The sequence below is a fragment of the Sorex fumeus genome, unplaced genomic scaffold (assembly GCF_029834395.1).
Source record: "Sorex fumeus unplaced genomic scaffold, SorFum_2.1 ptg000072l, whole genome shotgun sequence".
Classification (NCBI taxonomy): domain Eukaryota; kingdom Metazoa; phylum Chordata; class Mammalia; order Eulipotyphla; family Soricidae; genus Sorex; species Sorex fumeus.
The window spans coordinates 45,318,136-45,333,761 of record NW_026606129.1 but is presented as its reverse complement, the minus strand read 5'-3'; the positions used below and the strand labels follow the sequence as shown (position 1 = coordinate 45,333,761).

The following is a 15,626-nucleotide window of genomic DNA, read 5'->3' as shown; positions in this document are numbered from 1 at the left end:
ATTTAAAAACTATATTAATATCCAATGCTGTGAAGCAAGGACACATTCACTTTTCCTGAAATTACTCATTTAGGGTCAGGGATGTAGCTCAGTAGTAGTGCATTTACCTTGCATATATGAAGCCTGGATTTGATCCACCATGCTGCCGAAGCACACAAAAAGAAAGGAAGAATAAACCTTTTCTGAAATGTTCATTTATTCCTTATAGATTATACCTGGCTTCTTGTTAAATGCATTCGCTGGGTTCATACTGCGTGGAATCCATACTATACTAGCCACCCATCACACTTTGGACACCTGGTCAGTCTCTCAGTGTCTTTGCTGGGCATGGCAGCAGCCCTTCAGAGAAGACTGCCTGCCCCTGGCTCACCTCCATCTCTGGTAAATCCCAAGCTGGCCTGACCTCTGAGGTTCTGCCAAGTTTCACATCTTTGGAACAAGTTACTGCTTTTCCCCAGCATCATGCTGGTTTTCTTTTCCATTTCAGGCTTCTCCCACAAGCCATCAACATGTTGTTTATCCTTCGTTCTCCTCTTGGAAATGTCACAATAAAGAATTCTGTGTAATTTTCCAGCTCTCTTCTTTATCTGTCAACAGTTTAATGCAGCATGTCATCTCTTTTATTGATTACTGATTTTTATTCACAGTCACAGTCACAGTCCTCCCGTTGTTCATCGATTTGCTCGAGCGGGCCCAGTAACGTCTCCATCATGAGACTTATTGTTACTGTGTTTGGCATATTGAGTACGTCATGGATAGCTTGCCAGGCTCTGCCGTGCAGGCGAGATACTTTCGGTAGCTTGCCGGGCCCTCCGAGAGGGGCGGAGGAATCGAACTTGGGTCAGCCATGTTGGCTGCGTGCAAGGCAAATGCCCTACCACTGTGCTATCACTCCAGCCCCTGATTTTTATTAACACCTATCAATGATGTCTTACCTATAAAAATTATTTCACAGATTTTAGTATTGAGCCATTTATACGCTCATTAAGGTGACTTTGTGGTTTTGAAGCTGTGGGAGCTGGTGCTGCACCATGGGATGACACTGGCTCAGGAGATTATTGGTAAACTGAGGCTGTGACTCTGGAGAGCAGGTGTAGCAGAGGCAGCAAGCCTGATAGCTTGTTTTGGGGGAACGAAGCATCATCATACATCTTATAATTGGCCATAGAGCGTGTCTTCGTGAGATTGGTATGGAGGGGATATGAAATAGCTCTCAGCTTTAAGCTTCCCACATTTTAATGGGTGCACTGTATAATTCTGAGTCCTTGCCCTATAGTATATGCCATCCAAAGGTTGTGTACTGTGATCATTAATTGATTGTTGTTTCCTGAGAGATGCCATGCCAGACACTATGGTGGCCTCAAGGCACTGATGTTTGAGACACACAAACATATCTTACATATCAACCCAGACTGACGTGGTATGTCAACATGTACTTTTTCTTGTTTCCAGCACGCTCTCCTGGCTCTGAAGTTTATCCTTGCTTTTGTCATTCCTGACAAACCACAGCATATCCAGATGAAACTGGCCAGATTGGAATTTGAGTCGTTGGAGGCACTCAAGCAGCAGGTAAGGGCAAGAGTTCTAAAAATAAATGTATTTAGCAAATACTAGAGGGCATCATTCACTGGATGTTCTCTCTCTCTTTTCTCTCTCCTTTCTCTTTCTCTCTCTTCTCTCTTTCTCTCTGTATTTCCTTCAGCCTTGAAATTACCCACTTAAGTATAGAAGTCACCAGCTTAGCTTGCCAAAACAAAACTAAAAACCTAATTATATGAGCCACAGAGATTTAAACACCAAAACTAAGCAAAGCAAAAATATTCAGGCATGTTAAATAAAGAATAAGACTAGCATTTAGCCAAAGAAAGAGAAGGAGATTTCCAAGAATCACAGTGGGGCAGCTTCCCACATTTGCTCAGTCTGCCTTCCTCAGGAACATGAAGGGCGAGGAGAAGAAATTGAATCCCAAGTAGTATCCTGCAGGGAGCAGGAGAGAAGGAGAAAGTAAGGGCAAAGCAACAGTGAAGTCAGAGCATGGAAGCTGCTTCCCACCCGCTTCCACGTTCGGCCAGAGACTCCTTTGCTGCCACAAACGAGAGCGATAGGCCAGGTGTTAGGGCAGATGTCTAGCCTTTACCTGGCGCTGGGCTGCCCCCTACACTGCTGGCCCTCTGCCCCTCCAGTGTCACTGGGAATTGCCCTGGTGGCCCCTAAACACCACTGTCCCAAGTTTTGTCAGGAATGGTGCCCCTATCATAAGTGAATTAATTTAACTTGAAAAAGAAGGCAAGTGGGGGAGTCATTTTTTTTATTTAAAAAAAAAGAGGAAAGAAATAGATCATTGGTGGAAGGATGCTGACATAGTGGTGGATTTTTACCGACACCTTTGTAAATCCTGGTGCCTAAATAAAATAACTAGGGCTGGAGCGATAGCACAGCGGGTAGGGTGTCTGCCTTGCACGCAGCCAACATGGCCGACCCGAGTTCGATTCCTCCGCCCCTCTCAGAGAGCCCGGCAAGCTACTGAGAGTATTCGATATGCCAGACACAGTAACAACAAAGTCTCCAATGGAGACGTTACTGGGCCCGCTTGAGCAATAAAAAGAAAGGGAGAATGGGAAGACAGCACATCCTTGATTCTCAGAGCTAGTTTTCTCTAGTGATGCTTAGACAAGTAAATAATGAAGAAACAAAAAGATGTTATCATTGGGGAGGTCATATTCTGGGGTTGGCACCTCACTGACTTCATAGGCCAGTAGGGGTAACTGGTCAGGCACTTGCCTTGCATATGGCCATCCCAGGTTCAATGCTGTGGGACGTATATGCATCTGTACGTTCGTGGAACTCCATGATCCATGTTCCTGAAAGTTTTGTCAGCTTGGCATCTCTTCAGGGATTAGTTGTGAAGCAGTGAAGGTGGGCTGTTTGTGTGGCATGGCTGTGGAGTGTGGGTGCAACTTCTGAGGCTTCACTAGGGTGGGGGCTCAGTCTGACTCCTCTTGAGGGCACTCAAGGTTTTAGCCAAGAGACTAGTGGACTGGTAAGTTTCATCAGCATGGATTGGCATTTCTTCTAAGATTAGTCTAGTGGTTGAAACATTTTTATTAGGAAAAACCTGAAAATGACTATATTTTCCAGTAGGAGACTGGTTAAACAAATTATGGTGTATCATTATTATCAAATTTCATAAATCTTCTTTTTAAAAAAATTGTGTGTTGGCTATTTTATTAAGTAGGAAAAGAAAGAAGCAGGAAAATATACCTGAGTCAGATTTTAAGGAAAAGAGGAGGGAAAAGGAGGGAAATGAGTGAATGCTGGTAAGCATATTTATTTTCTTTGAAAGCACTCCCCACAAACCTTGAGAATAATTAAGATTTCTCTTTCAAAGTAGAGTTTGAATTTTCTGAGTATACACATATATTAATTTTAAGGACAGTAGGAATCCTTTTCAAGAGGGATAATTTGCCTTTTTTATGTTGTTTTGTCTTGTTTTGGGGTTACATACAGCAGTGCTTAGGGCTTACTTCTGGTTTGCACTCAGAGATCATTCCTGGCAGGCTCAAAGGGACCATATGGGATGCCAGGGATCGAACCTGACTCTGCCACATGCAAGGCAAGCACCCTACCTGCTGCTCTACCGCTCTGGCCCTGGGTTATTTTTCTTTTTGTTTGGGTCTTTAGGTCACATCTAGCAGTCCTCAGGGGCTACTCCTGGTTCAGTGATGGAGGCCACTCCTAGTGGTACTCAGGGTACCATTTGTGGTACTGGGGACTGAAGCTCTGACTTATATGCAAGGCATGTGTTCCAGCCTATTGAGTTATCACCCCAGTCCTGGGATTATTTGTCGTGTTACTTATATGCATTTTTGCATTTAGCACTAGTAAGTAAGTAAGGAACAAAGTCCTGTGAGTAGTTTGAATAATGCCTTTCCTAATGCCACTTTCAGACAAATACCCTGGACACATTCTTCACATACTCTATCTCCTCCCTTGAAAGGGAACAGACTGTTTACAGGGGAAGAAAACTGATACGAACAAGGATATTTTTAGAGTAAAACTTATTTTCACACATTGTATACATTGTCTGTGTAAAGTTGGATGGAGACCATGAACCAACAGGGGACCCAGACTGTGGGAAGAGGCCAAGTAGGTGTTTATAAATTCCTCGGCAAACCTCTGGCAAAGTCAGATCAAGTCCAGAGCCAGGGGGCAGGCTTGGGCACTGTGCACTTGGCACCCCATTCTGTAATTTGAGGTGTCTATTCAGCTTTCCCTTAGCCAAGGCGCCCCCAAGGATGAATGGAAGCAAGCAGAGTAGGATGAATGGAAGAGGGAGCAGAGTGCATCCTGGCGCAAATCTCACGAGGACCATCCAGACAGAAGCTGGCGGGTCTGAGCCTCGTTTCTCAAATCCTCAACTTCCACATGTTCTCCTTCCTAAAACATGTCCTCCTGCCAGGCCCAGGTGGCTTGCAGGTGTCTCTGGGCTGGCAGCCACTGTGTCTCCTTTCTTCTCCGCCTTGGCCAACCCCAGGTACCTTATCTGCCCGTGCCTGTGCAGACCTCCCAGATTTGATGAGAAGCTTCACACTGGAAGTGTCAGGGCCCTGTGTTTCACAGAGACCCTCCATGCCTGCCCGTCAAAATCAAATCTATCTCCTTATAGAGATGTTTTCTAAAATATAGCCAGAAGAACAAGTTTGATGGATATTATCCAAACATTTATTTTGATTTATGTAACTATGATACTCACACACCAGTAATAATCAGAATGGTCAATCAGTCCCTAAAAACATTGAAATACATTTAAATGATAAATCAGTCCAGTGAATCTTAGATGTTTATTTGCTGGTCACAGTGAATTTTGAAAGCTTTTATATTTTAATTTATGTGCATCTAGTTACTGCACCAACATACGCAAGAATGGTTGATAAAAGACTTCTAAGCAAAAAAAAAAAAAAGATTTTTTAATTAGGATAAAGTTTGAGAGAAGTGGGAAAAATATATATTGTAAACTAGAAAAAAGTGGAACAGTTTTTACTATTAATTAAGAACCTATTCGTGTTCTTAATTAGGAAACTTAAATGGGTGATGGCAGATGTAAGATTCTGTATTATTTAGAATCTCTTGAATATCTTTAAATGAGCAACCCACTCATGTAAGTATTCACAGTGTGCTGGGAAGTAATGACACTTTCAGACAAATACCTTGGGCAAAACTATTTAATTATTTTTTACAACTATGTGATTTATGGTGAAAAATATCAGACATAAATTTAAAATTGTGGCTGCTATGTGTGTAGGACGTAGCCTCCAAAAATTCTAAGGAGTTTGTAGGAGAAACACATTTTTAAAATGTACAGCATTGTCTTTGGAAGGATTTTGGGAAATCAGGTTTCTGCATTCCCAGGGAGCTTTCTGCATTCATAGTGAGGTTTCCTTGATGGGGGCAGACAGCTCCATGAATGGCATTGACAAGCTCAAGGGGAGACCTTGCTTTGTATCAATAAAATTTTCCGGGTGCTCACAATTGCACATGTTCATGTACTTGCCCCCTTGTTTACTAGACACATTTACCTAAAGCCCCATGAAAGCGATGTTAGGTTTTATTTGAGGGGTGCCCTGCCACAGAGATGTTAGATTTTATTTGAAGAATTTCCTGCCACAGGGATGTTAGATTTTATTTGGGTGTCCTGTTTATTCGGATTTACCCAGGCGTGACCATGGGTCTTCTCTAGCCTGAGCTCTTGGACTTTTATCTCTAGGCATACCCAGACAGCAAAGCAAGCCCCAGTACAAAATATAAAATAAAATAAAATAAAATCTCTGTGTAGTTACCATCATTGAAAAGTGAAACATGAGCCGAAGTTTTATCTCAGAGTATTTAGAAAGCAGGAACAATGAAAAAGACTTCCAGTTTCTTTGAGTTCTTTCTTGGAGGGGGTCACTCCCAGCAGTGCTTAGGGGACCACATGATGCTTAGGGGACCACATGATGCAGGGATCACTCACATCTCTCACATCACCCTTAGAACCGGGCTTGAGCTCAGGGATTGCACACCATGTGCTCTATCCTCAGGACCATCTCCCTGGCCCTAACTTTGCCTTTCGTTTTTCTTTTCAGCATATAGATGTATTTACCTAACATCACCTTCTTAAAAACTATGCTTTGGAATGCTGATTTTTATAGTAAGGTTGGGGGTGGGGAGGAAAGGTGGGTACAAGATATCAGCAGGTTTAAGAGTCAGTTCACTTATTGAATGCCCTCAAACAGGAATCCCTAGCTTGCATGATAGGTGATTTTTGCACAATTGCTACATCTGCAGCTCAGAGGTCTCTGCTGCATCAAGGGGTCAGGCAGTAATGAGGAGTGTGGTCAGGGGTTCTCATCCAGGACTGCAAACTCACAGAAGGTGTGCCCCCCTCCCCCCCCCCCCGCCCTGCACCTGTCTCCATGACATTTTTCTTAAAATCCCAGTCTGAGGATAAAGGTGCTGGGCAGATGCTGATCAGCAGAGCTGGGGCAGGGACTCCTCACTTTTGCTTTTCAAAACCTGAGATTAACTGGCTTGTCTTCTGTTTCGTGGATGAAGTTGTGCCATTTCTATGATGTAATATCTTTTTTTCTTATTTTTCTTTGCAGTTTACTGTTTGCTTGATAAGTAAAGTCTTAATTCACCAAATTATTCCCAAAACAAGACCCAAGGCCAAGAGAGCTTTTTCCATATGCCCTGGTCAGTTCTTGTGCCCCAGATCAAACATAGAGTATTAAAAGCATAGTGAATATGCCTGAGAACAGATGACTGGTTAAAGAAACGTTGGTACATCTACACAATGGAATACTATGCAACAGTTAGAAAGGATGAAGTCATGAAATATGCAAACAAGTGGTTCTAGATGGAAAATATCATGCTAAATGAAATGAGTCAGAAAGAGAGGGACAGGTATAGAAAGACTGCACTCACCTGGGGAATGTAAAATAACAAAATGGGAGACAAACACCCAAGAATAGTTGAGATAAGTACCAGGAGGTCTGCTCCATGGCTTGGAAGCAGGCAGCACATGCTGGGGGGAAACGCAGCTCAGATAGAGACGAGAGCACCAAGTATAAAGGATGTTTGAAGGACTCGCTTGGGATGAGAGACGTGCGCTGAAAGTAGACTATAGATTGAACATGATGGTCACTCAGTACCTCTATTGCAAACCATAACACCCTAAAGGAAAGAGAGAGCAAAAGGGAATACCCTACCATTGAGGTGGGGTGGGGTGCGGGGGGTTGGGGGGTGGGAGGGCTACTGGGCTACTGGATTCATTGGTGGTGGAGAATGGGCACTGGTGGAGGGCTAGATACTTGATCATTATATAACTAAAACCCAAACACAAAAATATGTAAGTCTACAACTGTACCCCATGGTGTTTCGCTAGTTAAAAAAAAAGCATAGTGAAGAATCTTCATTAATGTCTAGCCTAACTCCAGACTCTTTCAGAATGTGACCCAAATTTGATAATAAACTCTTCATTAAATATTGCTCCTTATGAATAAGGACTGTATTATGCTTTAGTTTCTATTTTATGAACAAGCATGACTGAGAAACTATCATTGGCCAGTTCAAACTATGCCCCTTGAATGCAGAACTTCGGGGGTTACTCAGGTCCTGCCCTCTCAAAACTCTGATTTTTCTAAATCTGAAGCAGGGCCCAAGCGCCCACAGTTAAAAACCCTTCCTCCTATTCCGTCTCCCTTTTCTCCTCCCCCGTGAGAGATAGACCCCAAGTTTGGTTAGGTGAGTTCCAAGAACCAGCATGTTCTAAGCCAAGTTGAGTCACCCTGAATGAGTGAGGTGGGTTTTTTTTTCCCTGTGGGGTGTGTGCGTGTATCTGCGTGTATGTGTTTTATAAAATGAAGGGCTGGTTCCATAGGAATTCTGTAAGGTTGTCCAGAAATCTCCATTTTAACCAACACTTTTAAGCATCACAGGTAGGAGCCTGCTCCGTGGGTTCTAGCTCCTTCTCTCAGCTTGTGACAGTGGCAGAGGTGGGGAGGAAAGGTACTGGGAGCTGTTCTTTCTTTCCGTGTCAGGCAGGAAACCATGTGTTATTTCTAAATATAGAGGCAAATTAGATATACTTGAAGGTGAGAGGCAAACTCGGGAAAATAAAATTGTTTGCTTTTCAAAGGGCATTTTCAAATGAGTAGACTTCAGTTTGGAGACCTTTACAAAGAATTCTAGACAGTAAATATCATCCCTGTAATGCCCTTTTATTTCTTTTCAAATTGATTTATTTAACTCTCAACAATTTTTGGTCCCATTAAACATAGCAGGAGCCCTCTCCAGGTACCATTTGCTCTTCCATGGAGCACTTCCAGGAAGACATCCTACTTCCTCGGCACTGGCACCACTCTGGCCCTCACACCAGACAGCTCCCTAGGGGCAGGGTACAAGTGGAACCTTTGAGAAAATAACAAATCCCTGTAAAGCACAGAAAAATTTAAAAATTAAAATAAGAAAGAAAGAAAAGGAATAGGAGAGCTTCACAGAGTAGCAACTTCACTTTACGGGATTACATAGGTGTAACCTGTTTGCAGCCTTTCCCAAGAACTACTGGTCTTTTCTTTTTCTGCATGTGTACTCTCAAACTCTGAAGCCGCTGTAAGTGGAAAGTTAGTCTCATAACATATAAGGAGGGGGTGCTAGAGTATTTGGCTCGTGCATCTATAATCCTCTGTTGATGGGCCAACATGGAGTGCAGAATGAAATGTTAATCCTGGTAAAGAATTGGCTTCTAAGAAAGCCAGTAGCAGGCACTGCCAGAGCCTGAATCCTCGAGGGAGAAGAGGATGGTCCATTCCCCAGGTCACCAATCTTCCATCCCTATGCAACTTCAGGGCAGGTGACTTCACTGTCCTATGTCATAGCTCCACACAACACAGCCCCAAGAGTCAAAGAAGGCCAGAGACACCACCTCCTTAAGAGGCTGGAGTGAAACTGCCAGAAAGACACAGCATGAATGAAGCCAGGTGTGGGAGGGGAGGGTGCTGAAGTGGGGCAGAATCCTCTAGGTGTAGCGGGAAGGTGTTTTGGGATCAGGATTCATGAAGAGGCAAAATGCCATCTATGCAACACCCAGGGCTGCTTGCTGGGCGGTGTGGGGGGGTGAGGGGGGGGGAGGAGCGGCAGTCATGACTGGCATGAGGTAGGGTGGGCGCTTGTACCCACCACAGTTTTATTGGAGGGAGGCGGGTGCCCGAGCGATGCTCAAGGGTTTTTTTCCCTGGTGATTCTTGGGCTGGCAGTTCAGGGCAAGGGCCCTAGGAAGAGCCGCCTGAGATTCCCCGGCAGTGCTTGGGAGCCCCCAGGGCTGAACTTAGAGGGGCTCGGGGGATTAGGTGGTACCAGAGATCTAACCAATCAGCAGCTTCACAGAAGACACCTTAACCCCTGCACTATCTGCCCAGCCGCCTCTACTCCCTCCTCCACCCCTCCCATACTTCTGGCTTCTGCATGTGCTGTGACTCCTCTGCAAGGTTCTGGGGGGTAGAGTCGGCTAGCCCTTGGCATGTGCTCTTTCACACAGTAGATTTTTCTCTGTCAGCTACGAAGAACTTTCTTCAAGGGAGGGCAGTGCTCCAACAAGCCCTAGTAGCTGTGCTTCTCTCAGCCCCATTTCCCATCATGCTGCTCGTTTCTCTGCTGATTGGTTCCAGCTCCGACTTCATGCATTCCCAGGTCCCTGCTGTGTAACTGACCACAGGCTCCTGCCTCCCTCTGCCCTCGCCGCCTAGACCCCAGCTCCTGGGAAGCCTCACCTGCATTCGGAGGAGGTGGGTGCCTTGACCCCTTCACCTCCCCCCACCTCCCCACTCCCCTACCCTTTCTCCTGGCCAGCTCTATGTGACCCAGCGGTGCCTTCCTTACACTGTGCCCGGGGCTCAGTGCCAGCACACTCTGGCTAAATCTCCACTTAATCAAACCATGCTTATTGACTCATACATAGTTCAGAAGCTAATATATTAAGTAAATGACAAACGATGCCCTTGGACTAAAAGAAAGAGGACTCTTAAAATAGGCACCCTGTTTTCACAGAAGTGGTTCAGTCACCTGCCTGTCAGGGTCACTGGCAAAAGAACACTTTCTGGGAAATTGTGTATCAGTACCTGATATGGGTCTCATACCCAGCCTTGGTCGAGTTTAAATCCTGTTGCTTCCCCCTTTTTTTTTCCCAGAAAGACTGGTTGACATGAATAACAAGGGGATAGCTCCCCACAAACCAGCAAAATAAGCCTCGATCAGGCCAAGTAGAATTCTGCAATAGCTAGTGCTTTGCCCAGATTCCAACTCAGGACTAATCCTGTGCTTATCACATGTGTGTGTAGATTGTTCCCCCACTGTATTTTCTGTACTCATTAGACAAAAACACTTTAAAGTGTGCAGAGGCGTCCAGACATTAAAATAAGGTGCTTTGTTAAAGCTCTAGAAAGCTTCTAATCATTTTTGTCTTTCCTAGTAAACAGACTCTGCAAATTGCTACTTATCTCTTTCTCTTGGTTCTCTAAGCTAAATTAAAAATTTTGTACATGTTGATTTTCCTGTAGATGTCTAAAACATAACTATAGCTAGATTTTCTTTTTTTTTTTACTTCTAAAAGATTACTGAGTAGGCCACAAAATAGAAGAAAAAATAATATTTCCACTACTTTAGGGGTGGATCAGAAGCAGTGTGGGCAGACAGAAGGAACAGAATGGACAGAGTCTATTCCATCAAGAAGCCCCTCGAGTAACCGTGCCAGGAGGAGGGTGGCAGAGGGCAAGCCCTGTGCTCAGGATTACTGTAGAGAATGTCTGCAGTCATAAAGGAAAAAATTAATTGTGTCATAAGTTATTCTAGAAACTTAGGAATGTTTAAAACTGTACATTTAAAAAGAAAAGAAATAAGACCATAAGCCAGTAAGACATTCAACATTCTAAGGATTTCCATCTCAGATTCAGAGACTTATAACTCCATTGTTTCCTGGCCAGCAGGCATAGGGAATAAGGTCTTCCCCTTCCAGGCCAATGCCTAGACATGTATCTGTTTTCACTCTTTTTGGGGGGAGGTGGATCACAATTGGCAATGCACAGGAGTTACTCCTGGCTCATGCACTCAGGAATTACCCCTGGCAGTGCTCAGGGGGACCATATGGGATGTTGGGAATCAAACCCGGTTCGGCTGCATGCAAGGCAAATGTCCTACCTGCTTGTGCTATCGCTCTAGTCCCTGTTTTGACTCTTTTGCTAAATATACTAGGATGTATTGTTGGTTTTATCAAAGTCACAGTCATTCGTGATCACCATACTGCAGTCTTCTTATAAATTCAATATAAATTTGTCTGACTTACTCCAAAGAAATTGATATTTGTCAAATGAATAAGTTAGTAACTAAATGAATACTCCTAGTATCAAGATACCATTTCTTTATGCTTTCTTTCTTTACTAAATTCAAGTCCTTTGACTTTGAAATTACCTTCTGTGTATTAAGGGTGGGAATCAGGAAACCATTATTGAGTATTTACCATACTAGGAAACCACGGAATATTTTTTCAGTCTTTGTTTTTAATTACTAGAAAATTGCTGAAGTAGAAAATCTTTTATTTAATATAACAAACTATTAGTTTCTATTGATTTCCAATACTACAGACCATTAGGGATATGCCTGAAAATTATAACATTCAATGGGTGAAAACCTAAAAGGACTAAGCTAAAATTATAGCAATTGTCAGACTAGAAAATGGACTTTAAAGTAAATTCTTGGAAAGAGCATATTTGGTGATTTGCTTTTCCCCCCTAAAATTAAAAACAATAATGCTTGGACTTGAGAGCTTTTTGAAACCCTACCTACCTAATTTTTAAAAAGCAATCTCACCATTATTATATAATAATCTCTCATTATTACTATAATGACTTTGCGAATGTAAATAGTAGTTTACTGGATCCATATGTAAACCAACATTAAAATTCATTATAACTCTGAAGCAAATATTGAATACTTCTATGATGATAGAGCAAAATTGTGAACCATTAGTAATTTCCTGCATTATATAATTGTCTGGTTCTAGAGTTGAATAACTCTACAGAAATGATCTTGATCTGAACGCTAATTTTATAGATTAAGAAGTCAGATCACTAATTTTGCTTATCATCCTCCAAGATGGCCCCCAAGGCCATCCCCTTAATATTTACACCCTGTGATCACAAAATTAGAGGCTCAGTGAGATTTACTCTTGGACCATAGTTTATTGTTCTTCATTATTCATTATACGCTAGCACGCAACCGGGATGAATGGAGACGTTACTGGCACCCGCTCGAATAAATCGATGAATAACGGGGATTAAGTGATTAAGTGATTGAAGTGATTATTCCTGTAGCCCTGCCTACAACTTCACTGGGGCCCTGAATCAGAGCTATCAGCTGCTTTGAAATTCCTGACCCACGGAAAGTATAAGATTCTAAATGCTTGTTGTTTTAAGCTACTAAACGTTACAGTAATTTATTACACAGTAATAAATTAGGGACCAGAGAGAAATATAACCCTGCACATAACCGACTCAGGTTCAATCCCAGCACCCCATATGGTCCCCTAAACTCTCTAGGATTGTAAGCCCTGAGCACTGCCAGGTGTGGTCCCAAAACAAAAACAAAAGTCATCTGATCATCCCTTTGGGGACAGAGCGATAATACAGCAGGTAGTACCTTGTACACGGCCAACTCAAGTTCAATCCCAGGCATTCCATAATTTCCTGCTTACCAAGAGTGATCCCTGAGTGCAGAGACAAGGATAAACCTTGAACACTGCCAGGTGTGACCCTCCCACTACAAAATATAATAATACAGGAAAGGCAGTGTGGGGATAAATGGAACAAGTTTGATTTGGAGTTGATAAAAATTTGATGCTAGACAGGGATTCACTGTATTACTCTCTCTAATTCTGTATAATAAAAGGGTAAAAGGAAAAGGAAAGGGATCAGAGAGGCAGTACAGTATATAGGGCACTAGCTTTCCACGCAGCCCACCCAGATTTGATCTCCAGCACTCCAGATAGTTCTCTGAGCTGCCAGGAGCAAGCCTCAAGTGCAGAACCAGGAGTAAGTCCTGAACACCACCAAGAGTGGGCCAAAAAGAAAAAGAAAAAAAGAAAGACAAAGAAAAACTGGGGGTTTTTTTTTGTCTAAAATTAAGCCACAATAAATCCCAAAGTTCATTGCACATACCCTGGTCTTTGGCTCTGAAGTCCTGTGTTCTCTTGGCTATGTCTTCCTGCATGAATAGGACCAGAAAATCTAGCAATTTTCCCAATTTCCCCTCAGTTCTTTGCACTTGACATTGAAGCTGGATATTTGGACTTTAGTTCAATGTTACACTGGTCCTAGTGGTTCAAATGTAGCCCTTGTCATTGTTGAGACCATCCTGGACACCTTTGTACCTCTTTATATTTGAGACTGTCGAATTAGGGCTGAGAGAGCCTTGTTCAAAGATCCACTGAGTCCTGCCTGACTGGATTATAGTAATATTTACCTTTTATATGCTGATCGCGATCATCAGAGCACTAACAAATCCACTTTGTTAATTACTCTTTACACAGCTTATGAGGATAAGCCTGCTAGATTTCATAGCAATTTTTTTATGTATGAGGAAATAGAGACTTTTGCACTGTCCCCAGATTTAGTTTTAAAAGTAGAATGTTTAGGGGGCTGAGAGATGTCCCAAAGGGCTGGAGTGCATGCTTTACATGGAAGACCCTGGTTCAGCTCCCGGCACCACGTGGTCCTTTTATTTTGAGTAATATTAGTGAGTACCCTGGTATGTGCACCGACTACCCCACCTTAAAAAAAATTTATAGGTTTAATTTAAATAAATGTAGTTGGGTCTAGAATGTAGGCCCTTGGTCCAGTGTTTGTCCTCCCCATACTTCCTTTCTGTTAAGGAGAAACAGGTAGATTTTTACTTTATTTTAATTTTTTTTCTTTTTGGGTCACACCCGACGATGCTCAGGGGTTACTCCTGGCTCATGCACTCAGGAATTACTCCTGGCAGTGCTCGGGGGACCATATGGGATGCTGGGAATTGAACCTGGGTCGGCCATGTTGGCTGCGTGCAAGGCAAACGCCCTACCTGCTGTGCTATCGCTCGGGCCCCACTTTATTTTAATTTTTTAAAATTTAATTAACTGCAATTTTAAAAGTTATTGATCATTGAGTTTTAGGCATATAATATTTCAATGCCAATCCCACCAGTGTCAACTTTCCTCCACCGGTATCCCCAGATTCCATCTTCCCCACCCTCTGCCCCCACATGCCACCTTGACACGCACCAAGTTCAGTGGTTGCAGCTTAGATCTCTTATTTTCACCATTGCTGAGTCTGTGTTTTGGGTGTGTAGCTTAACCACTCTCCCACCTCCCCAATATAAATGAAGCCCTGACTTCTGTTCCCCCATTTCTTCCCTTTTCCTTCATCTTCCACCCTCACCCTCCATCCCCGTGCTTGATTTCTTTCCTTCTATGTCTTCCTCCCTAAACTCTGGGATCAAGGGTGAACTAACCTCTACTAATCCAGTTTTCTATATGCCACATATACGTGAGATTATACTGTATTTGTCTTTCTTCTTCTGGCTTACTTCACTCACATGATCTTTGAGTACCAACCAGGTTGCAGAAAATTGCATAATTACATCACTCCTTGCAGCTTCACAGTATTCCATTTTGTATTTTTACCACATCTCCATAATTCATTCCTCTTTCTTGGACATCTAGGTTGATTCCATATCTTAGCTGTTATACCAAGTACGGCAAACAAAACTCCATGGAAATCTCTATATTCCCTCTCAGTCCCACTGAAATAGAAAATCACTGATTGTCAGGTACATGAAATGGGCATTTGAAACAGTTCTTTTGATTCCCATGGCAGAGACTCCAAATACTCTACCCCAACTCTTTGATTGATGTGCTGAAGTCAGAGAATGGGTCTGGAATATTCTGTTTCATAGTTCCCCAGGACAACTGTGGAATAAGATTTAATGTTGAGTTTTGACTATAAGATTTAAAAAAATCCTTCTATACAGTTAACCAGAAGTTCTTGGTGAAACTTACTAATAGAAAAATATGACATAAATAGTAAGGAAAGCAGTAGGAGAGCAAAGAGTAGAATACTAGACCTGACAAAATACCCTGGATGATCAAATTTCATCCAGAAGCGCATCACCTTCTCCATCCTTTCCAAAATCTGTTTAATGTCATATTTTCCTGTTCTACACATGTGGGCTGGGAGGCATCAGCTTTTTCCATCATGAGTTTTGTAGTTTTGAAACCTTTTTTTTTAATTAGTGCTGTTCTTTTAGATAGAATCTTCAAGGCAGTTATTATCTTCCAGGCAAATGTTTCCAGAGCTATAAGTTAAATTTGTCCTATCTTCTCTTATCTGCAGTTTTGAAAGAATTATATATCACTTGTCACTTGGAAAATAAATGGATCTCAAGATTCTTTCCAGTGCTTCATTCAAGTTGCTTAAAGCAGTGTTTGTGTGGGTAGAGTTACAGCTTCTTTTGTTTGAATTGTCTTGGGGGAAAAAAATGATAGGCATATATTTAATTTGCAA

At 42.6% G+C, this 15,626-nt stretch overlaps 1 protein-coding gene across 1 annotated transcript in view; it reads left to right on the top strand.

The window, feature by feature from the left end:
- Positions 1 to 15,626, top strand: part of ANO10 (anoctamin 10) — a 176,335-nt gene that overhangs the window by 133,294 nt on the left and 27,415 nt on the right. The window contains exon 12 of the mRNA XM_056129389.1: positions 1,453 to 1,569. Coding sequence (XP_055985364.1) covers positions 1,453 to 1,569 — 117 coding nt within the window. The remainder of the gene's footprint in view (positions 1 to 1,452; positions 1,570 to 15,626) is intronic.